The 21669-nt window shown below is 43.5% G+C and overlaps 1 protein-coding gene across 1 annotated transcript in view; it reads left to right on the plus strand.

Annotated features, from left to right (window-relative positions):
• LOC134204348 (CCR4-NOT transcription complex subunit 6-like) overlaps window positions 1-21669 on the plus strand; it is a 642731-nt gene that overhangs the window by 610312 nt on the left and 10750 nt on the right. The window contains exon 4 of the mRNA XM_062679178.1: window positions 8056-8124. Coding sequence (XP_062535162.1) covers window positions 8056-8124 — 69 coding nt within the window. The remainder of the gene's footprint in view (window positions 1-8055; window positions 8125-21669) is intronic.

Raw genomic sequence — 21669 nt, forward strand, 5'->3', positions numbered from 1 at the left:
AAGAGGCTCGGAAGCCTCCTTTCAAGAGGCTCGGAAGCCTCCTTTCAAGAGGCTCGGAAGCCTCCTTTCAAGAGGCTCAGAGCCTCCTTTCAAGAGGCTCAGGCCTCCTTTCAAGAGGCTCAGAAGCCTCCTTTCAAGAGGCTCAGAAGCCTCCTTTCAAGAGAGGCTCAGAAGCCTCCTTTCAAGAGGCTCAGGCCTCCTTTCAAGAGGCTCAAAGCCTCCTTTCAAGAGGCTCAGAAGCCTCCTTTCAAGAGGCTCAGAAGCCTCCTTTCAAGAGGCTCAGAAGCCTCCTTTCAAGAGGCTCAGAAGCCTCCTTTCAAGAGGCTCAGAAGCCTCCTTTCAAGAGGCTCAGAAGCCTCCTTTCAAGAGGCTCAGAAGCATCCTTTCAAGAGGCTCAGAAGCCTCCTTTCAAGAGGCTCAGAAGCCTCCTTTCAAGAGGCTCAGAAGCCTCCTTTCAAGAGGCTCAGAAGCCTCCTTTCAAGAGGCTCAGGCCTCCTTTCAAGAGGCTCAGAAGCCTCCTTTCAAGAGCCTCAGAAGCTTCCTTTCAAGAGGCTCAGAAGCCTCCCTTCAAGAGGCTCAGAAGCCTCCTATCAAGAGGCTCAGAAGCCTCCTTTCAAGAGGCTCAGAAGCCTCCTTTCAAGAGCTCAGAAGCCTCCTTTCAAGAGGCTCAGGAAGCCTCCTTTCAAGAGGCTCAGAAGCCTCCTTTCAAGAGGCTCAGAAGCCTCCTTTCAAGAGGCTCAGAAGCCTCCTTTCAAGAGCTCAGAAGCCTCCTTTCAAGAGGCTCAGGCTTCCTTTCAAGAGGCTCAGGAAGCCTCCTTTCAAGCAGCTCAGAAGCCTCCTTTCAAGAGGCTCAGAAGCCTCCTTTCAAGAGGCTCAGAAGCCTCCTTTCAAGAGGCTCAGAAGCCTCCTTTCAAGAGGCCTCAAGCCTCCTTTCAAGAGGCTCGGAAGCCTCCTTTCAAGAGGCTCGGAAGCCTCCTTTCAAGAGGCTCGGAAGCCTCCTTTCAAGAGGCTCGGAAGCCTCCTTTCAAGAGGCTCGGAAGCCTCCTTTCAAGAGGCTCGGAAGCCTCCTTTCAAGAGGCTCGGAAGCCTCCCCAGTAAACCACATATCGTATATGAAATGATAAATTGTATCGCATATATTGCTATTTTCTTTCACATTCGTATATAACTGCTTATAAAGATGGCTAAAATATGAATAATATTGTATATGATATCAGTGTAAGCAATATTTACGATTGCGTTTATGGAAGTCATAAACCTATATAAACAATATCAGTTTTATCGGATCAAATCGGAAATATCGTTTATGTATACAAATATTGTCATGCAAATCATATATCGATTAGCATTGTACGTATATAGCTTCCACCTTCTGCGCGTTGAGCACTGAACCTTACCGATTAAATTAATTTCAAAATTACTTACTTCACTCCATCCGATCTGCCAAAATTCCGATAATTGCCGGTGTACTTTTTCGCTGCCAACCATTATCGCTCAATATCGGCACTAACAATTCATCGAACAACTAAAATGTAATTGAGTTGTAAACACAGCTCGAGAGTAAACACGATGAAAGACATTACTGATGTTGACATTTCATAATCGTTTATACGTGGGTTGAATCGTTTGGAATGATGCGCAATCGTTGTTATGTACGAACATTATCAGGATAATCATAAGTTGTTATCATATACGATTCAAGCCACATTTGTACGCAACAATAAGGCATCTGAATCGCATCAATGTAGTTCATATCGTACACCGAAACTCTTGTCAATAATAAATCTCCATCTAGATTATGATTGTCAAAATTTTGCTGCTTTTCAAGAGTTGCTGGTAGCGCAAGGGTAGAGCATCAGCCTTTAGATCCAGAGGTCAAATGTTCGAGACAGGGTTGTTAACATTTATTTTTCCAAATATTCACTAAGTCGTATAAATGTTCATAAAAACTCGAGAAATTCGTTGTTTAGCACGTATATGGCCTCTACTTTAGTAGGTATATAGTGATTCGGTGCATTATATACATAATATCTGATGTGTATATGATGACCTATATCAATAGCAATAGGTATAAAAATGTTGACTGGGTCCTTTCAAGAGGCTCGGAAGCCTCCTTTCAAGAGGCTCGGAAGCCTCCTTTCAAGAGGCTCGGAAGCCTCCTTTCAAGAGGCTCGGAAGCCTCCTTTCAAGAGGCTCGGAAGCCTCCTTTCAAGAGGCTCGGAAGCCTCCTTTCAAGAGGCTCGGAAGCCTCCTTTCAAGAGGCTCGGAAGCCTCCTTTCAAGAGGCTCGGAAGCCTCCTTTCAAGAGGCTCGGAAGCCTTCTTTCAAGAGGCCCGGAAGCCTCCTTTCAAGAGGCTCGGAAGCCTCCTTTCAAGAGGCTCGGAAGCCTCCCTTCAAGAGGCTCAGAAGCCTCCTATCAAGAGGCTCAGGAAGCCTCCTTTCAAGAGGCTCAGAAGCCTCCTTTCAAGAGGCTCAGAGCCTCCTTTCAAGAGGCTCAGGAAGCTTCCTTTCAAGAGGCTCAGAAGCCTCCTTTCAAGCAGCTCAGAAGCCTCCTTTCAAGAGGCTCAGAAGCCTCCTTTCAAGAGGCTCAGAGCCTCCTTTCAAGAGGCTCAGAAGCCTCCTTTCAAGAGGCTCAGAGCCTCCTTTCAAGAGGCTCAGAAGCCTCCTTTCAAGAGCTCAGAAGCCTCCTTTCAAGAGGCTCAGAAGCCTCCTTTCAAGAGGCTCAGAAGCCTCCTTTCAAGAGGCTCAGAAGCCTCCTTTCAAGAGGCTCAGAAGCCTCCTTTCAAGAGGCTCAGAAGCCTCCTTTCAAGAGGCTCAGGCCTCCTTTCAAGAGGCTCAGAAGCCTCCTTTCAAGAGGCTCAGAAGCCTCCTTTCAAGAGGCTCAGAAGCCTCCTTTCAAGAGGCTCAGAAGCCTCCTTTCAAGAGGCTCAGAAGCCTCCTTTCAAGAGGCTCAGAAGCCTCCTTTCAAGAGGCTCAGAAGCCTCCTTTCAAGAGGCTCAGAAGCCTCCTTTCAAGAACCTCAGAGCTTCCTTTCAAGAGGCTCAGAAGCCTCCCTTCAAGAGGCTCAGGCCTCCTATCAAGAGGCTCAGAAGCCTCCTTTCAAGAGGCTCAGAAGCCTCCTTTCAAGAGGCTCAGAAGCCTCCTTTCAAGAGGCTCAGGCCTCCTTTCAAGAGGCTCAGAAGCTTCCTTTCAAGAGGCTCAGAAGCCTCCTTTCAAGCAGCTCAGAAGCCTCCTTTCAAGAGGCTCAGAAGCCTCCTTTCAAGAGGCTCGGAAGCCTCCTTTCAAGAGGCTCGGAAGCCTCCTTTCAAGAGGCTCGGAAGCCTCCTTTCAAGAGGCTCGGAAGCCTCCTTTCAAGAGGCTCGGAAGCCTCCTTTCAAGAGGCTCGGAAGCCTCCTTTCAAGAGTCTCCGCAAGACGCTCCGATCGAATAGAGTTCGCCGCCGTTCCAAACTGACTATCTACAAAACGCTTATAATACTGGTAGTTCTCTACGGACACGAGACCTGGACGATGCTCGTGGAGGACCAACGCGCTCTGGGAGTTTTTGAAAGGAAAGTGTTGCGTACCATCTATGATGGGGTGCAGATGGCGGACGGTACGTGGAGGAGGCGAATGAACCACGAGTTGCATCAGCTGTTGGGAGAACCATCCATCGTTCGCACCGCGAAAATCGGAAGGGAACAAGAAGGCGAGGTGCACAGCGGGCAAGGTGGATCGATCAGGTGGAGGACGATTTGCGGACCCTCCGCAGACTGCGTGGTTGGCGAAGTGCAGCCATGAACCGAGCTGAATGGAGAATACTTTTATGTGCAGCACAGGCCACTCCGGCCTTAGTCTGATAATAAAAAAAAATACAAGACGGCCTCCAGGGAAACTGGTGACTTGAGGTAGTTGGTTGACAGTTGGTCGACGGTGCGACAGAATCAATTTACAACCAAAAGATAGTTTTTTTTCGAAATATTTAGGTAATCCTGAAGAAAGCTAAGAGTCCAGCAATTTTTAGGAGATTTAGAAACAACCAATATCCAGGCTACTAAACTTTAGCTGAATTTCAGGAGGACGTGGAGAAGTAGCAATTAGCTGAAACTGAAATAAGTTTTTTTGAACCTTTGAACCCCATTGGCTGAGGAGCTAAGTTGGAGTCACCACCGAAATAGTGATCAGATTTCATTTCCTAACAGACCTCCATTGGTTGATGTTGTTATGCATATGGGCGATAAAAATGTTGACGATTGAATATGAGCCCCGAACCGACAGAACCGACAGAACCGGGTGAGAGACTCGGGACTCAGCTTTTCGCCAATATCGTTTTGGTGATCGAGCCGACGGTGATTTCTAACTCCACTCAATGATTGTAAGCTCTGCAGTTCGTATTGCGCGTTGAAATTATGGCCATCCCCCAGAGAGTAAATACGTTAACTTCTGGCTTGAGGCGTTTGCGTAATGATAACCACATAACCTCCTCGCTAGAGGACTCGTTTATGTTTAAAAGTGTTCTGTTGAAGATCCTTCAACTATTCTCAAGGTCCTATATGTGGCAAGCTAAAGAAGTAGTGATTTATTCTTCCTTCTTGCGTCAGTTTCGCAGTACATGTTGTCCAAAGCATCACCACATCAAATAGAATGGGACAAGAGGTGGCCTTCATGACGGTTTCAGTTGAGACGTTTTGTGGATTTTTAAGAAATTACGAAACATACTATTTCACCAAGTCTCTTGCTTCGTTGACAACCTTAAGTATCATATGTAACTGTTGATCGCCTCCAGCTTGTCTAGAACGATTTGTTTCCACCATCAACGCCGTTCAGAAAATCCCACGTAGGTACGGAGTTCCTTATTCTAATCAATTCTAACTGCTTGCACTTCCCCCGCGCGTTAGTTCATCGCATAGTCTGAACACATGGGCGATCACTGCCAACTAACGATTGACCGGTTCTGTGACCTACGCGTTCTCTGGTTACAGTTTTGCTATATCAAAAGTTCATGGCAACGTTCCGCAAAAGTTACAGAAAACCGGCGATCGTGTTTATCATTGAGATTGAGCCTGTAGCCGATAAATTATCACGCAATTGTAGAATTATTCCTAGCGGGTTGTTGTCGTACAGAGTTTTCAAAGTCTCGTCGCTCTCACAGTTGTTGTTGTTGTTGTCGTTGATGCTTTACACGTACCCGGGGAATGGAGCAGCGACAGCATAAATTTGAATAAATCCGCAATTGTTTGTCACGATAATTGCTTGCAAATGTGCGAGGGCAATAAAAATAACTTCCACCGCGACAGATGACACTGCCGACAATTCCAGCGGGGAGAGATGGCCAACGCGAACGCGCAAAGGGCTTTCTAATGGGCACTTGAATGGCAACAATTGATTTAGTTATAACGACAACGGCTCGACGTCGCTTTAGAAATGGCATCCAGTGCGGCGATGCAGCGACAACAACTGCAGGAAACTGGTGCAATCTGCAGCAGGGAAATTTGCCATTGTTCGCAGACGCGCTGGGCCGGGAGTCGAGCTGCGCGGGTACAGGATGAGGAAATTGAATTAAGAGACCTAACTCGATTGGAATGAGTGGGCTTAGCTACACTACATACATTATGAAATTCATGTTCTTTGTCGAGACAGTCGCAACAACCAACCAACGACCCGACCAGAGAGATACAGATAAAACTTGTCGCTTGTCTGCGATCTCCTCTTGATCTGTAGAGCAGAAAATCTAGACCGGACGTGAAATGCGCTATTATTTGTCGCGCGGATGTCAATCAAAGGGCCGCCCGCTCCGAAATGGATGGAAATTGCGGTGGAAGGGAACGGAACTCTCTGCCTACTTAGGTGACTGTAAACTTGTTAGGGCAATAATGGAAATTGATCTCATAACTTGACAATATAAATATAAGCGTTGTCTTGAAGGCATGTAATCAGAATTTTTCAAATACTTCAAATGAGCACATTTTATATTTTATTACATTTACAGAGTTTAATAAATTAAAACTCGAAAATAGATTACGGACTGCTACTGTCTAACACATTTCTAGGCCAATTTTGGGCCTGACTGACAAATCCAGGCCTCCGGCAATCACTTCAATTAGCACCGATCTGGAAAAGCGACTGCAGGTCCAGGTTGACCTCGTAACGTCACGCTCAAGACAGCACCCTCTGTTCCGTGATGTGGCGTGCAACCGCCGTCGATCGTCTTCCAGCGATGCACTTTTGCACTGATTTATTACGGGGTTATTAGCGTGCTCCAGTTCCACCTAAATGCGCAAGGCTCGCTCACTAAACTCCACCCAAGCGCACACTCGCCGTACGAAAGACGCGCTAGATTTGGATCTCCCCATTCCTGCATGTAAGTTTGCTCGCTAATTTTGTGCCCTCCTGCTTCCCTATCTGTGCCCGAAAGCAGCAGAAAGGGAAAAGTGTGTGGAAAGATTTAGCTTCCAGAATCGGAACCAAACAACTGGGCGAGCCCACGAGTTGATGGCAAATCAATTGTTTCCTATGCGCTACTGCACCACTATTTACACCGTGGCCGTTGCGAAAGTTGAGACAGAACAGTTTCTTTGCTACCGTCAACGTCGATCGTTCAGTCCCTGTCGTTGCAGCGATTTGGGGGCAACGAAAAGGGTGCGAGCAAAGAAATGAGTTGGCTGTGTATGGCTGAGAATAATGGGTTAGGGTTCGCTACCTTCGGAAATCGGTTTCACCTTCATTTGAGAACAGTGAGCGAAAAATGAGCATTTCGACTAAATTCTGAAAGATGTATGACTGAAGGAAATGGTACATAGATCACGCGAATGAACCGTCCATCACTCACAGCGCAAAAATCGGACGACTGCGGTGGGCTGGGCACATAACCAGAATGTCGGACAATATCCTGGTGAAAATGGTTCTTGATAGCGATCCGACGGACACAAGACGGTGAGGTGCGCAGGTGCAAGATGGATCGATAAGATGGACATTTATGCACGTATGAACTGCAGTAGCTGAATATCGATTATTGGATAAAGCTTAGTTTTAACCAAACTCGCTGTAATCATTTCCAATGTTCATTCCCATCTGTGTCCCTGCAATACTATCACCAGCTCGCCCTATGACGAACGGGACAGAGTTGGTTGGAAGGAAATTCAAATCGCTCTCTTTACGCTTTGTTTACCAACATTTGCAACCATTCCGTTTACTTGAATGCGCCTAAACTTTGTCTGGTGTACTGTCTGTTCGAAGAAGAAAGCCAAAACATACAAAAATGAAAGATTTATAAGCCCTTTCATGGGCGAGATTACTAACAACGATGCAAATTTGCCGTCTCGTGCCGGTCTGTTGTTTCGAGGTCAGTTTCAGACAGTGCTTTCGATCTCCTATCCTATCGATGGAAGGACGATGTATAGAAAGTGACCACACCGGGGCAGTAGTTGCAGTAATCGGTCTACAATGTCGTCGGCTGCATGGTGGGCCAGATTGACCGGCATAAATCATATGACTTGTGACTGTTGGCCGTTTCGATCCTACCCATTTTATAATGCAAATTGATTGGCCGCTTTCTGGCGATGTACTTAGCATGGTTGTGATTAATATAAAGTGCTGGAAATGTGTGATTCTACCTACTTCTAGACATTCACATGCTTATTGTTCATTGAATATTATTAGCTTTTATTATCAGATTCATTAAATGGCTCTTCAATGCTCGGTGCATAACAACAAGGCAGCTTATACGTAAAGAAGTCGAGTCAATTTGATATTGATCATTACGCCTTTCCAAACCAAGAGAAAAGGTTTGGAAACGCGACGTAATTATTGAGCGCTTTAATTTTACTACGCATATCGATCAGAGTTTATTATATGGCAATTTCTAGCATCAGTAAGTACTATTTGAAAATTTTCCCAATAATCTTTATTAACAATATTGAGTTATAGCAACAACCTGCAAAATGTGTATGCAAATGTGAACAATCATACGAAATTATTCAATCCAAATTAGTCATTAGACATAATGATGCAAATCAATAGACAGCCGCACGACGATAATTATGATTAACTTTTCTCTTCTTTTCCACCTGTCTTTGCAGTGACCGTGGCACCGCCGCCGCAACGTCCCTGGATTCCTTTAGCGAGGCCAAATCGAACCAGAGGTGCATGTAAGTAGCTGATTATGATGATGGTTATTGAAACTGGCCATTGGTTTATTAATTGAGATTCGCCGATGGGGTGCTTTGGCTGTCCATATAAAACTTAGTTTATTGGAAAACGATCCAAGTCGAGTCGAGAGGGAGTCATAGTGTATTTTAGAATTGCAATTAGACATAAGCCTGCTGTTTGCCTCGTTGTAGGGTAACCTCGATACAATGCAGTCCATCAAAACGTAACTTTTTATATTTGTAGTGCATATTATATTTATTGCATAAACTTAATGCTTTAAACTATTCATTGCATTGGAACTGGGTTTAATATTCCTTGAAAGAAAGCTTCCGAGCCTCTTGAAAGGAGGCTTCCGAGCTCCTTGAAAGGAGGCTTCCGAGCCTCTTGAAAGGAGGCTTCCGAGCCTCTTGAAAGGAGGCTTCCGAGCCTCTTGAAAGGAGGCTTCCGAGCCTCTTGAAAGGAGGCTTCCGAGCCTCTTGAAAGGAGACTTCCGAGCCTCTTGAAAGGAGGCTTCTGAGCCTCTTGAAAGGAGGCTTCCGAGCCTCTTGAAAGGAGGCTTCCGAGCCTCTTGAAAGGAGGCTTCCGAGCCTCTTGAAAGGAGGCTTGAGCCACTTGAAAGGATGCCTCTGAGCCTCTTGAAAGGAGGTTTCCAGGCCTCTTGAAAGGAGGCTCTGAGCCTCTTGAAAGGAGGCCTGAGCCTCTTGAAAGGAGGCTTCTGAGCTCTTGAAAGGAGGCTTGAGCCTCTTGAAAGGAGGCCTGAGCCTCTTGAAAGGAGGCCTGAGCCTCTTGAAAGGAGGCTTCCGAGCCTCTTGAAAGGAGGCTTCCGAGCCTCTTGAAAGGAGGCTTCCGAGCTTCTTGAAAGGAGACTTCCAAGCCTCTTGAAAGGAGACTTCCGAGCCTCTTGAAAGGAGACTTCCGAGCCTCTTGAAAGGAGACTTCCGAGCCTCTTGAAAGGAGACTTCCGAGCCTCTTGAAAAGAGACTTCCGAGCCTCTTGAAAGGAGGCTTCCGAGCTTTTTGAAAGGAGACTTCCGAGCCTCTTGAAAGGACGCTTCCGAGCCTCTTGAAAGGAGGCTTCCGAGCCTCTTGAAAGGAGGCTTCCGAGCCTCTTGAAAGGAGGCTTCCGAGCCTCTTGAAAGGAGGTTTCCGAGCCTCTTGAAAGGAGGCTTCCGAGCCTCTTTAAACGAATTTTCCGAGTCTCTTGAAAGGAGGCTTCCGAGCCTCTTGGAAGGAGGCTTCCGAGCCTCTTGAAACGAAGTTTCCGGGCCTCTTGAAACGAAGCTTCCGACGAGCCTCTTGAAAGTAGGCTTCCGAGCCCTTTGAAAGGAGGCTTCCGTGCCTCTTGAAATGAAGCTTCCGAGCCTCTTTTATGGAGGCTTCCGAGCCTCTTGAAAGGAGGCTTCCGAGCCTCTTGAAACGAAGCTTCCGGGCCTCTTGAAACGAAGCTTCCGAGCCTCTTGAAAGTAGGCTTCCGATCCCTTTGAAATGAGGCTTCCGTGCCTCTTGAAACGAAGCTTCCGAGCCTCTTTTATGGAGGTTTCCGAGCCTCTTGAAAGGAGGCTTCCGAGCCTCTTAAATGTGGGCTTTCGAGCCTCTTGAAAGGAGGCTTCCGAGCCTCTTCAAATGAGGCTTCCGAGCCACTTGAAAGGAGGCTTCCAAGCCTCTTGAAAGGAGGCTTCCGAGCCTCTTCAAAGGAGGCTTCCGAGCCTCTTGAAAGGAGGTTTCCGAGCCTCTTGAAAGGAGGCTTCCGAGCCTCTTGAAACGAAGCTTCCGGGCCTCTTGAAACGAAGCTTCCGACGAGCCTCTTGAAACGAAGCTTCCGAGCCCTTTGAAAGGAGGCTTCCGTGCCTCTTGAAATGAAGCTTCCGAGCCTCTTTTATGGAGGTTTCCGAGCCTCTTGAAAGGAGGCTTCCGAGCCTCTTAAATGGAGGCTTTCGAGCCTCTTGAAAGGAGGCTTCCGAGCCTCTTCAAAGGAGGCTTCCGAGCCTCTTGAAAGGAGGCTTCCGAGCCTCTTGAAAGGAGGCTTCCGAGCCTCTTGAAAGGAGGCTTCCGAGCCTCTTGAAAGGAGGCTTCCGAGCCTCTTGAAAGGAGGCTTCCGCGCCTCTTGAAAGGAGGCTTCCGAGCCTCTTGAAAGGAGGCTTCCGAGCCTCTTGAAAGGAGGCTTCCGAGCCTCTTGAAACGAAGCTTCCGGGCCTCTTGAAACGAAGCTTCCGACGAGCCTCTTGAAACGAAGCTTCCGACGAGCCTCTTGAAACGAAGCTTCCGAGCCCTTTGAAAGGAGGCTTCCGTGCCTCTTGAAATGAAGCTTCCGAGCCTCTTTTATGGAGGTTTCCGAGCCTCTTAAATGGAGGCTTTCGAGCCTCTTGAAAGGAGGCTTCCGAGCCTCTTGAAAGGAGGCTTCCAAGCCTCTTGAAAGGAGGCTTCCAAGCCTCTTGAAAGGAGGCTTCCGAGCCTCTTGAAAGGAGTGAACCATGCTTGGCCGTGAAAAGCTTGGTTCCACAATTAATAAAACTTTGACTACGCAAGGCGGATCGAATCTTAACAGCGGAACTAATCTTCCCTAGTGGTGATCGACACCCGGGCCAATGCACTAGTACCTAAAGGATTTCGGTATGTGGTATCCACAAGAGAGCACATTGAAACCTTGGAGGTTGGTAAAAGATTGTCTGTATTTCGGTTCTCATTTGGTATTTATAGGCAAAAGTAAATTTGGGTTTACAAAACATCTTTTCTTAACATTAATGTAAAGTATGGAAAGACTGAGGCGCCTGGGGAAGTGTTGACAAACATAATTAATATCGACTCAGAATGCTGTAGCTGTAACGCGTCCATTATGTTTATTGTTTTGTTATTTGACGCTCCGCTTGCTACGCTCCTTCGGTGGTGCGAGGCTCGTCCAACGCATCGATACTTGAAATAAGAACTCAGCAAAACATATCCGCGGTGTGGTGCATTCTTGTATTCCCTTTGGGTTTGCGGTGCTGGTTTCCATTTGTCGATCATGCTGTGGCATAGTAACGAATCACGTGAGGTGTAGAGTTTCTGTTGTGTTTTTGGTTTGAAATTTATTGAGGTGGCGAGAGGTATGGTACAGGAGGCTTCCGAGCCTCTTGAAAGGAGGCTTCCAAGCCTCTTGAAAGGAGGCTTCCGAGCCTCTTGAAAGGAGGCTTCCGAGCCTCTTAAAAGGAGGCCTCCGAGCCTCTTGAAAGGAGGCTTCCGAGCCTCTTGAAACGAAGCTTCCGGGCCTCTTGAAACGAAGCTTCCGAGCCCTTTGAAAGGAGGCTTCCGTGCCTCTTGAAATGAAGCTTCCGAGCCTCTTTTATGGAGGCTTCCGAGCCTCTTGAAAGGAGGCTTCCGAGCCTCTTGAAAGGAGGCTTCCGAGCCTCTTGAAAGGAGGCTTCCGAGCCTCTTGAAAGGAGGCTTCCGAGCCTCTTGAAAGGAGGCTTCCGAGCCTCTTGAAAGGAGGCTTCCGAGCCTCTTGAAAGGAGGCTTCCGAGCCTCTTGAAAGGAGGCCTCCGAGCCTCTTGAAAGGAGGCCTCCGAGCCTCTTGAAAGGAGGCTTCCGAGCCTCTTGAAACGAAGCTTCCGGGCCTCTTGAAACGAAGCTTCCGGGCCTCTTGAAACGAAGCTTCCAAGCCCTTTGAAAGGAGGCTTCCGTGCCTCTTGAAATGAAGCCTGAGCCTCTTTTATGGAGGCTTCCAGGCCTCTTGAAAGGAGGCTTCCAGAGCCTCTTGAAAGGAGGCTTCTGAGCCTCTTGAAAGGAGGCTTCCCGAGCCTCTTGAAAGGAGGCTTCCGAGCCTCTTGAAAGGAGGCTTCCGAGCCTCTTGAAAGGAGGCTTCCGAGCCTCTTGAAAGGAGGCTTCCGAGCCTCTTGAAAGGAGGCTTCCGAGCCTCTTGAAAGGAGGCCTCCGAGCCTCTTGAAAGGAGGCCTCCGAGCCTCTTGAAAGGAGGCTTCCGAGCCTCTTGAAACGAAGCTTCCGGGCCTCTTGAAACGAAGCTTCCGGGCCTCTTGAAACGAAGCTTCCAAGCCCTTTGAAAGGAGGCTTCCGTGCCTCTTGAAATGAAGCTTCCGAGCCTCTTTTATGGAGGCTTCCGAGCCTCTTGAAAGGAGGCTTCCGAGCCTCTTGAAAGGAGGCTTACGAGCCTCTTGAAAGGAGGCTTCCGAGCCTCTTGAAACGAAGCTTCCGGGCCTCTTGAAACGAAGCTTCCGAGCCTCTTGAAAGGAGGCTTCCGAGCCTCTTGAAAGGAGGCTTCCGAGCCTCTTGAAAGGAGGCTTCCGAGCCTCTTGAAAGGAGGCTTCCGAGCCTCTTGAAAGGAGGCTTCCGAGCCTCTTGAAAGGAGGCTCTGAGCCTCTTGAAAGGAGGCTTCTGAGCCTCTGAAAGGAGGCTTCCTGAGCCTCTTGAAAGGAGGCTTCCTGAGCCTCTTGAAAGGAGGCTTCTGAGCCTCTTGAAAGGAGGCTTCTTGCGCCTCTTGAAAGGAGACTTCCTGCACTTCTTGAAAGGAGGCTTCCTGCGCCTCTTGAAAGGAGGCTTCCTGCGCCTTTTGAAAGGAGGCTTCCTGTGCCTCTTGAAAGGAGGCTTCTGAGCCTCTTGAAAGGAGGCTTCCAGGCCTCTTGAAGGAGGCTTCCGAGCCTCTTGAAAGGAGGCTTCCGAGCCTCTTGAAAGGAGGCTTCCGAGCCTCTTGAAAGGAGGCTTCCGAGCCTCTTGAAAGGAGGCTTCCGAGCCTCTTGAAAGGAGGCTTCCGAGCCTCTTGAAAGGAGGCTTCCGAGCCTCTTGAAAGGAGGCTTCCGAGCCTCTTGAAAGGAGGCTTCCGAGCCTATTGACAGGAGGCTTCCGAGCCTCTTAACAGGAGGCTTCCGAGCCTCTTGAAAGGAGGCTTCCGAGCCTCTTGAAAGGAGACTTCCGAGCCTCTCGAAAGGAAATATAAGGCAATACAAAGGCATTCGGTCAAAGAAATTTCGGAAGTTTCCCAAAACAATTTCCGCACATGTTCTTAAAGGAAAACGAATTAGAAAAGAATTTCGGTAGAAATCTTAAAAATTTCTATGGAAATTCTCTTAGGATTTTTTTTGGGAGAATTCTTCGGAAATTCCTTCAGGAATACATATGGAAATTATTTTAGGAATACCATCGGAAATTGTTTTAGGAGAACTCCTTAGGAAATTCTCCTAAAGATTCCTTTTCAATTTTTTTTAGGAATCCTTCGTAAATTTTATTTGAATATTATTTTGGGTATTCAATCGAGTATTCTTTAAAACTTCACGAATTTCTTTCAGGAAACCTTTTGAAATTTCCGTTAGAAACTACTTCGAAAATTCCTTTAGGATTTTCTATTTCATTCTTCCATAGATTTCTGGAAGAAATTTTGAAATGAATTTTACATTGTTTTACTAAAACAATTTATGGATAAATTTACAATGTGTTTTGAGTATGGAGTTAACACTTGCAAAAAAATGAACCACAAATATCGGGATTGCAGTCGATCCATCATCATACTTCTTCGGATATTCCCAAAAACTCCTTGGAAATTTCCTTCAGGAGTGTGTGGTGTGGTATGGATCAGCCTGTAACATGAAACAGTCTATTGAAGGGTTAACTTGCATACACTGCACTGCAGGCTCGGTACATCCATTCATGTCGTCAGTCGCTACAGAGATTCCAAGGTGTTAAGTCGAGTGGCATCGACGTGTTGGGTGATTCTCTGTGGGATTTTGGATTTTACAAGGAGTTGCTTCGGAAATTTTATCCAGTTGATATTTCATAAATTTATTCAAAAGTTCGTTCGGAAAATCATCCAGGTATTTTTTTTTGTAAAAAATACCCTCAGGAATTAATTTGGTTCCTGAGAGTATTTTCATCTGAAAATTCTTTCTGGCATATGTTCAAAAATTCATCCAGAAATTCCATCGTAATTTTTTTTTCTCCTCAAGGAATTTCTTCAAACATTCTCCGCATTTAAATCTAAAAAAAAAACCTTCAAAAACTCTTATAGTACAGGTCGGACTCGATTATCCGGAGTATTGATTTTATTTTCACTCCGGATAATCGAATCCTCCGGATAATCGAATCATCATGAAAAAATTAAATCTGCGAAAAAATAACGAAAAACTTATGTTTTCCTTTACTTGCAGTGGTGTAGTCAGATATTATTTAGGAAAAACCCTGAATAATCCACCTAGCGGCATCAAAGGCTTTCTGGTGTATTATGGAAAAATAGTATTTTTGCCATAACTTTTGAGTCTATAGTCCGATCTAGGCAATTTTCAATATGAAAATATAAGACAGAAATCCCATTTGAATGCAACTTTTTGGTTGAGAATACGTGCCAAAAAATGACTGAACTATTTACGCGCTTTTTGTACAAAAAATAGTATTTTGGCCATTATTTCTGAACCCAATGTTTGATCTATTCAACAGAAAGCAATAAAACTTTTGTGTCCATTGCCCGATCCATAAAATTTTCAATAGGAAACAATGTTAAGGCACCCCCACACCTAAGCGATTTCATCGCCGCAACGGCGAGAGCTAGTCGCCGGGATTTTATCGTTGGGTCGCTGCAGGCAATGTTCCATTTACGCATCCATACTAACGGCGACAGAATCGCATTCGCCAAGCCATAGAATTGCGTCGCGTTTGTTGCGACACTTGTGGGGAACCTTAATGGGATTTCCCATTAAATGCAATCAGTTGGAAGCAAATCGCTTAAGGATAAGTATAAAAAATGTGTCAGATTTTGCGCACTCAAACACACGGACATCACCTCAATTCGCCGACAATAGACGGTCGGTAAATAATACTATGGTACTATACGGTACACTTCGTGTCCGTGAAAGACAAAAGGTTTCTTGAGAATCAAAAAATTCTTTTTTGCAATTCCTGATCATAATACTTGGTTTACAGTTGGCGTTTGAGTGATAAAACGGCCTACTTTTCCATACCAATGCAATGAGTGCTTTAATGAACATTATGCAACTCAAATGGGTTGCATAATATCCATTATAGCACTCATTTCGGTGCTATAATGAAAAACCAGCATTAGAACAATAATTATATGACCAGATTTAATTCAATTAACTTGTGTGAGTGTTCAAACAGTGTATTCTCTGTGTCACGTAATTAATGAAATAATTTAATGGACATGACATCACATTATCTAAAAGCAGGTTTATCTATCGCTTTATGGTCTGTCGAGCATACAATGTGACACGATAACATGGAATATGTTTGTTTTCTGCAGTAGCATGACATTTTGGCAAGATTGATTATGTGAAGTAAATACAATTGTAACATTTTGGTACAGATTTATCACATTAAAGCCCATTTTTCGTCATTGCAAAAAATAGCGTGTGCAACTCGTTGCAAAACTCGATTTTTTCAGCACTCGTAGTATTTATCCAACTCGGCAAGCCTCGTTTGATAAACGTACAACTCGTGCTGAAAAAATCATCTTTTTGCAACTAGTTGCACAAACTACTATTTAAAATTCCAAATTCTTAAGAAATCATTCCGGAGATAGATCGAGAAATTCTTTTGGAAATGCATCAAGATATTCCTTCAAAATATTCTGTAAGAAAAACTTTGAAAAAAATCCTCAAAGAATACTTGCGTCTTAAGAATTTCTTCGGAAATTCCGTCCAAGAAATTTTTACAAAATTCCTTCCTCAACAAATATTGGAAATTCCTTCGGAAATTTAACATTCTCTTATAATGCGGCCATGCCTTGGAAAAATAATGCAAAAGGTGTCCGTCAACCGGTGTACTGGTGGAACGTTTGCGGTTTGCGGAGCTTCGGAAAACTTGTTTCATAGCTAAAAGAAGCCTGCAACGGGCTAGAGTTTAATGCTAAGAATCAAATGAAAACAAGGTTGCTAATGGAAAGATCGGCCATGCTTTGAAAAATAATACAACATATTGAATAGTACTCTCTGAGAAATCCTCGGGCATGTTGGCCAGAATAGTAGAAGGATTGTTTCCACTGCAAGATTCGTCGGTATGATTCGAGGAGTACGTCGATATGGTACCGCAAGATGCCAATGATGAACTCATCGATGATGCTAAGAAGCTCAAATTAAGCAAGGTTGTCTACTACGCTGTTGTCATAGGGAGAGATCTGCCAGATTGCTGCCAAGAAATACCCACGAATGAAACACCTTGAGCTTCAGCCTGCTGCTTTTCGATACTACTTCAAAAGGCAGGCTCTTAAGGTCTGAGGGAAGGGTTTTCCATTAACCTTTCCGTCCCTGACTGTTTTCAAGGGCTTTCAAAAATCTAAACTGATTTAAAAACCGGATTTCTTGACCGATTCTTTCGCAACAAATTGCATTCCATCCAGATAAATCCCTTTTCGATTTATACTAGTTCGAGGCTATCCACAGTACGGTTCCAGAATTATTCCAGATTCCGTTGGGGTCAGTTGACCACGGAATAAGTGGCCATTCACAAATTTAAGTCAAAACAGGTCGTGCGACACCTCGAACTTCATGATTTTACAAAGCAATGATGGGAATGATATTTTTAGGGTTCTCGGCCCATTCGGATTCAATCCGGTCACATCGGTCATAATCCGGGACCAACGGAATGGCCATTTTCTAAATTGATTCAAAATAGGTCGTGCGACTCCTCAAACTTCATGATTTCACAAAGCAATGATGGGAATGATATTTTTGGGGTTCTTTGTCCATTCATATTCAATGCAAGAGGATCTACGGAATGGCCATTTTCTAAACTTATTCAAAATATTTCGTGACACAACTGCATGATTGTATAAAGCAATTATAAGAATGATATTTTTAGGGTTCCTGGGCCACTCGGATTCATTCTGGCCACATTGGTCATAATCCCGGGACCTACGGAATGGCCATTTTATAAATCGATTCAAAATAGGTCGTGCGACAACTCAAACTTCATGATTTTTCAAAGCAATGATGGGAATAATATTTTACGGGGCTCCTGGCCCATTCGGATCCATTCCGGCCACAATTTGGAGAACCTACGGAATGGCCATTTTCTAAATTAATTCAAAATAGGTCGTGCGACACCCCAAACTCCATGATTTCACAAATCAATGATGGGAATGATATTTTTAGGGTTCCTAGCCAATTAGGATTCAATCCGGCCACATCGGTCAAAATCCGGGGACCAACGGAATGGCCATTTTTCAAATTGATTCAAACTAGGTCATGCGACCCCTCAAACTTCATGATTTCACAAAGCAATGATGGGAATGACATTTTTGGGGTTCTCTGTACATTCGGATTCAATCCGGCTACTCTGTCCATTCGGATTCAATTCGAGGATCTACGGAATGGCCATTTTCTAAATTTATTCAAAATATTTCGTGCGGCACTTCAAACAAATGATTGTACAAAGCAATCATAGGAATGATATTTTTAGGGTTCCTTGCCCACTCGGATTCTTTCCGGACACAATCCGGGGACCTTCAGAATGGCCATTTTCTAAATTGACTCAAAATAGGTCGTGCGACGACTTAAACTTCATGATTTCACAAATCAATGATGGGAATAATATTTTTAGGGTTTGTAGCCCATTCCCATCATTGCTGGGAGAGCCACTCGGGACTTCTTGCCGTCGGGTGTTTGTTTCACGCGCTGAACATAAAATACTTAATTTAATAGTGTAGAAAGTGGAAAATATTAAGAATTTTTTGTGTAACAACTTGCTTGTGCTGAATATATTGATGTAGAAGTGAATTTCGATCGGAAAACGGGCTATTGAGAAGAATTTTTGAAGTGATAAGTGAAGATTCAAAACATGGAAACATATTAACCTCAACACAACGAAGAGTTTTTGCTTTGGAAGCGTAGAAGCTCTCAGTTTTAGTTCAAAAAAGCTCATTTGTTGCCAAAAATGAAAACGGATTAAATGAATACCGGTGAGGATGTTCCATAGTGACTATTATCATTAACAATAACAACTACATATTGCATGGAATACTTCCTATTTCTTCAATTAACAAATTGTTTACCTATTTTTCTACAAACATATAAAACTCTGATTTATTATTAAATTATTATTTGTTATTTGTTGAATAGCTGATTTTATGTTTTTATAGCAACACTGCAGACTATTTGCAAATGTTTCGTCAAAAGCTTTCTGCCATATTCGTTGAAAGTTTTCCAAACGTTCTTAATTCTGATTCCAACCACCAGGTGTTTTGATGTTTTTTGTCATGTATTTAATGGATTATTTTAGGTAACTCATTTTGCCCTCAACGCACCAAAACAAAGTCGCTACTGTATATGTAGGTTAACATGTGAGCAGTTTTGAACGAACTGATCTACGGTGGCGCTATCTACTCGTTTCATAGCGGCAAATTTTGCCTTTTCATTAAACATTTTTGTTCGCGTTCAGCTTCGGTTTGCGGCTGTAGCAATAGGGCACTGCACGGAAAGATCTCTTTCGTTCTTCATAAATTTTGACGTTTACTGGCCTTGTTGTTTTCTAATTTCTTTGCAGCGAAAAAGAGACAAAGCAGTCCGTGCAGTGCCCTATTTCAAAAGGATGAGTCCTGGTTGGAAAGAAGCGGATTATACTGACAGCTAATGTTTTCGGAAGCTCCCAACCAAGGATGTTATCGATCATTTAGTAGTTTGCGTTCGGTCGTTTGGTAGTTTGTCGGTAGCTCGTTCCAGAAGCTGAATTTCAGAATTGTTTGTATGGTGGACTTCTGGTGCGAGGGTTTTTCTGCAACTCTGCCAAATGCTTCGTTGTTGGAATTCAACTAGTGACGGAGTTGTGGCGCTAGTTGCAGTGGCTTAAACTAAATGATTGGAATTTTATTATCATTTAGTCTAAGTTACTGAGACTATAGTTATAGCTCCGATACTGGTGGAATTCGGACAGCGAACCATGGGGCGGAGTTGCAGAGAAGCCTTCGCACTAGAAGTCCACCAAAAAACACATTTTGAAATTCAGCTTCTGGAATGAGTTATTGATAGACTGCTGAATGATCGATAACATCCTTGCTCCCAACCTGGACTTGGTTACAGAACGATTAGGTTGAAATTTAGAACTGCTCGCAGCTGTATTGGGGGGGCACGATGGGCATGCTGGAGTTTGGTCGATGTGCTTTGACGGTATTCTAAATTATCAATGGGTCGAGTTTCGGGTTTTGGTCGTGGTCAACTGTGTTGTACTTGTTTCTCGGGGTAGTAACCATTGGTGCTACTATAATGTGATTATTCTTGAGATAGTCATTTGCGTTCCAATTATGTCCTAAAGTAGTTCCCGGAAATCCCGCCTACGACCGACCGGGCGTGCATTCATATAATTACAAATATTGTCAATCATATTTTTATTTGTCATACTACGAGTTGGCTCTTTTTTTGTCATAGCCGGGTCAAGTAAAAGAAGCTTGAGACAATCTGCGGTCGAAGTACGTATCTGTAAAGTGGCGGTTGAATAAAGTGGAGTAGTGTCGGCTCGTCTTGTGAAGGGGCAAAACATTTCACTCAATAGCTCTATATTTTCTATTCATAATTTTTACATAAATCTTCAAATATTTTCAATTAATTTTATATTCCTGTCCTGGAGAGACACCGCGAACTATATAATTAAATAATATATTAACATAATTAGGATCTATATTCCCTTTTTCAGGTGAAATGGTGTTTGTCATGTTTTCTTATTGATGTTGTGTGGATTTCTCGCTTAACTTTTAGAGCTTATAGGGGACCTAGGAGACTCTTTATTCATATTGAATCCGAGTGCTGCAATAAATATATCTTGTATACTTATATTTAACTATGTATTTCATATACCTATGCGTTTATTTGATGCTCAGTTGATTTTTTTTCTTGGGGAGATCTAAAAAAAATATGTGTTGAAAATTAATTAAGTTTGAAATAAGTTTGTTCCACTAGCCTTGTAGTTAGCAGTCTGAATCCTGGTTGATCGGGAGTGTGAGAAGATTGGCTAGCTGCAGCTTTCCAGCTTTCGGTTAGAGCACAGAAGTTTGAGATCGGAAGGATTGGATACGCTTTTTAATTTCTGTTTTAGTTTTTAGGATATTTTCAAATTCCCCTTTATACATAAATTTATATTTTCTATATCATATTTTCTATATCTTATTTACACAGATATGTATAATTTTATATATTTATATATTTCTATTTTTTTTCTCATAACTTGATATTTCCATTTATCCGTAGATATCATAACCTTATAATTAAATGCTTCATATTTTATCATTAATTTTTTTCAAGCACTTTTTAATTCAACTATCTATGCTCATTTCGCGGATATAAATTAGACTCGATTAGTGGATGATCTGGTGACGCTGATTTCTTGAAGCTGAGGTTCTTTGGCCAGGGACACTGTGATCCATTTTTCAAATAATGTAATAACAATCTAAATATTTATATTTTCTATTTCAGCTGAAACAAGTGTTGCTGGTGAAGTTTGTTTCACACCTAGGATCAATTTGCTCTCCATTGATTTTTATAAATTTCAACGTTTTTTTACATGTATTCTTAATATTTCCATAGATTTTATTAAATTACCGCGGAGCTCCATATATTTTAAATAATCTCGCATAAACATTTATAAACAATCATCTTGTCATAAACGATTTACCTAACCAAATGACAATTATTGATCTTCACTTTTAGAAACATTGGGTGCTGACGAAGATTCTGAACCAGCATCACACTACAAAGTCTAATATTACTACAATTCATTATTTCAGAAATATGCTTCAGATTGCAAAATCAATGCAATTGTTTTGCCAAAATCTATTTATTCATATTACATTCAAGAACAAAACATCACCTCTTACAATATCAATACCAATAAAAATATAATATTTATGCTTTTTCGCCAAGAAAAGCACCCCTCAATAACCCATCCAAACTCCAACTCCAGATACCTATGAAGGTCGCGCGAGTTCTCCGCATCTTCTTAAGTAGGTATCTAATCAACACTTCCCACCCAAATCCCCACTGATCGTAAGGACCTGGCCAGGTGTTGAACAAAGGGATCGTTGAATGAAAAACATGCCAAGCCCCAGGCTGTTTTTCTGGCGCATCTAACGTCCCTATCGACAGCCAACCCAGGATAGTGTGCGGTCAGATATGCTATGCTATGCTATGCTATGTAGCCCATTCCCATCATTGCTTTGTAAAATCATGAAGTTTGAGGTTTCGCACGACCTGTTTTGACTTAAATTTGTAAATGGCACCTTATTCCGGGGTCAACTGACCCCAACGGAATCTGAAATAATTTTGGAACCGTACTGTGGATGATGATGATGATGATGATGATGATGGTCCCGCCACATACCCCTACAAAGGTTTGAGCTGGACGAGTTATCTTTAAGATAATTAAATAAGATCAATGTAATCGGTTTTGCAAACAAACGATCCGATTGTATATACAGATATAAAATCCAAAATAAAATTCCATACTGTACAGCAAAAATAAATTGGTAAAATGAACTAAAGAACTACACCTAGAATTTTTGTAATCAACAGTAGTGATACATGGAGCTCATCAAAAGCTAAACTTGTGAAACCTCTCGCACAGATTTCA

This window comes from Armigeres subalbatus, chromosome 1 (assembly GCF_024139115.2).
Source record: "Armigeres subalbatus isolate Guangzhou_Male chromosome 1, GZ_Asu_2, whole genome shotgun sequence".
NCBI classification, from domain to species: domain Eukaryota; kingdom Metazoa; phylum Arthropoda; class Insecta; order Diptera; family Culicidae; genus Armigeres; species Armigeres subalbatus.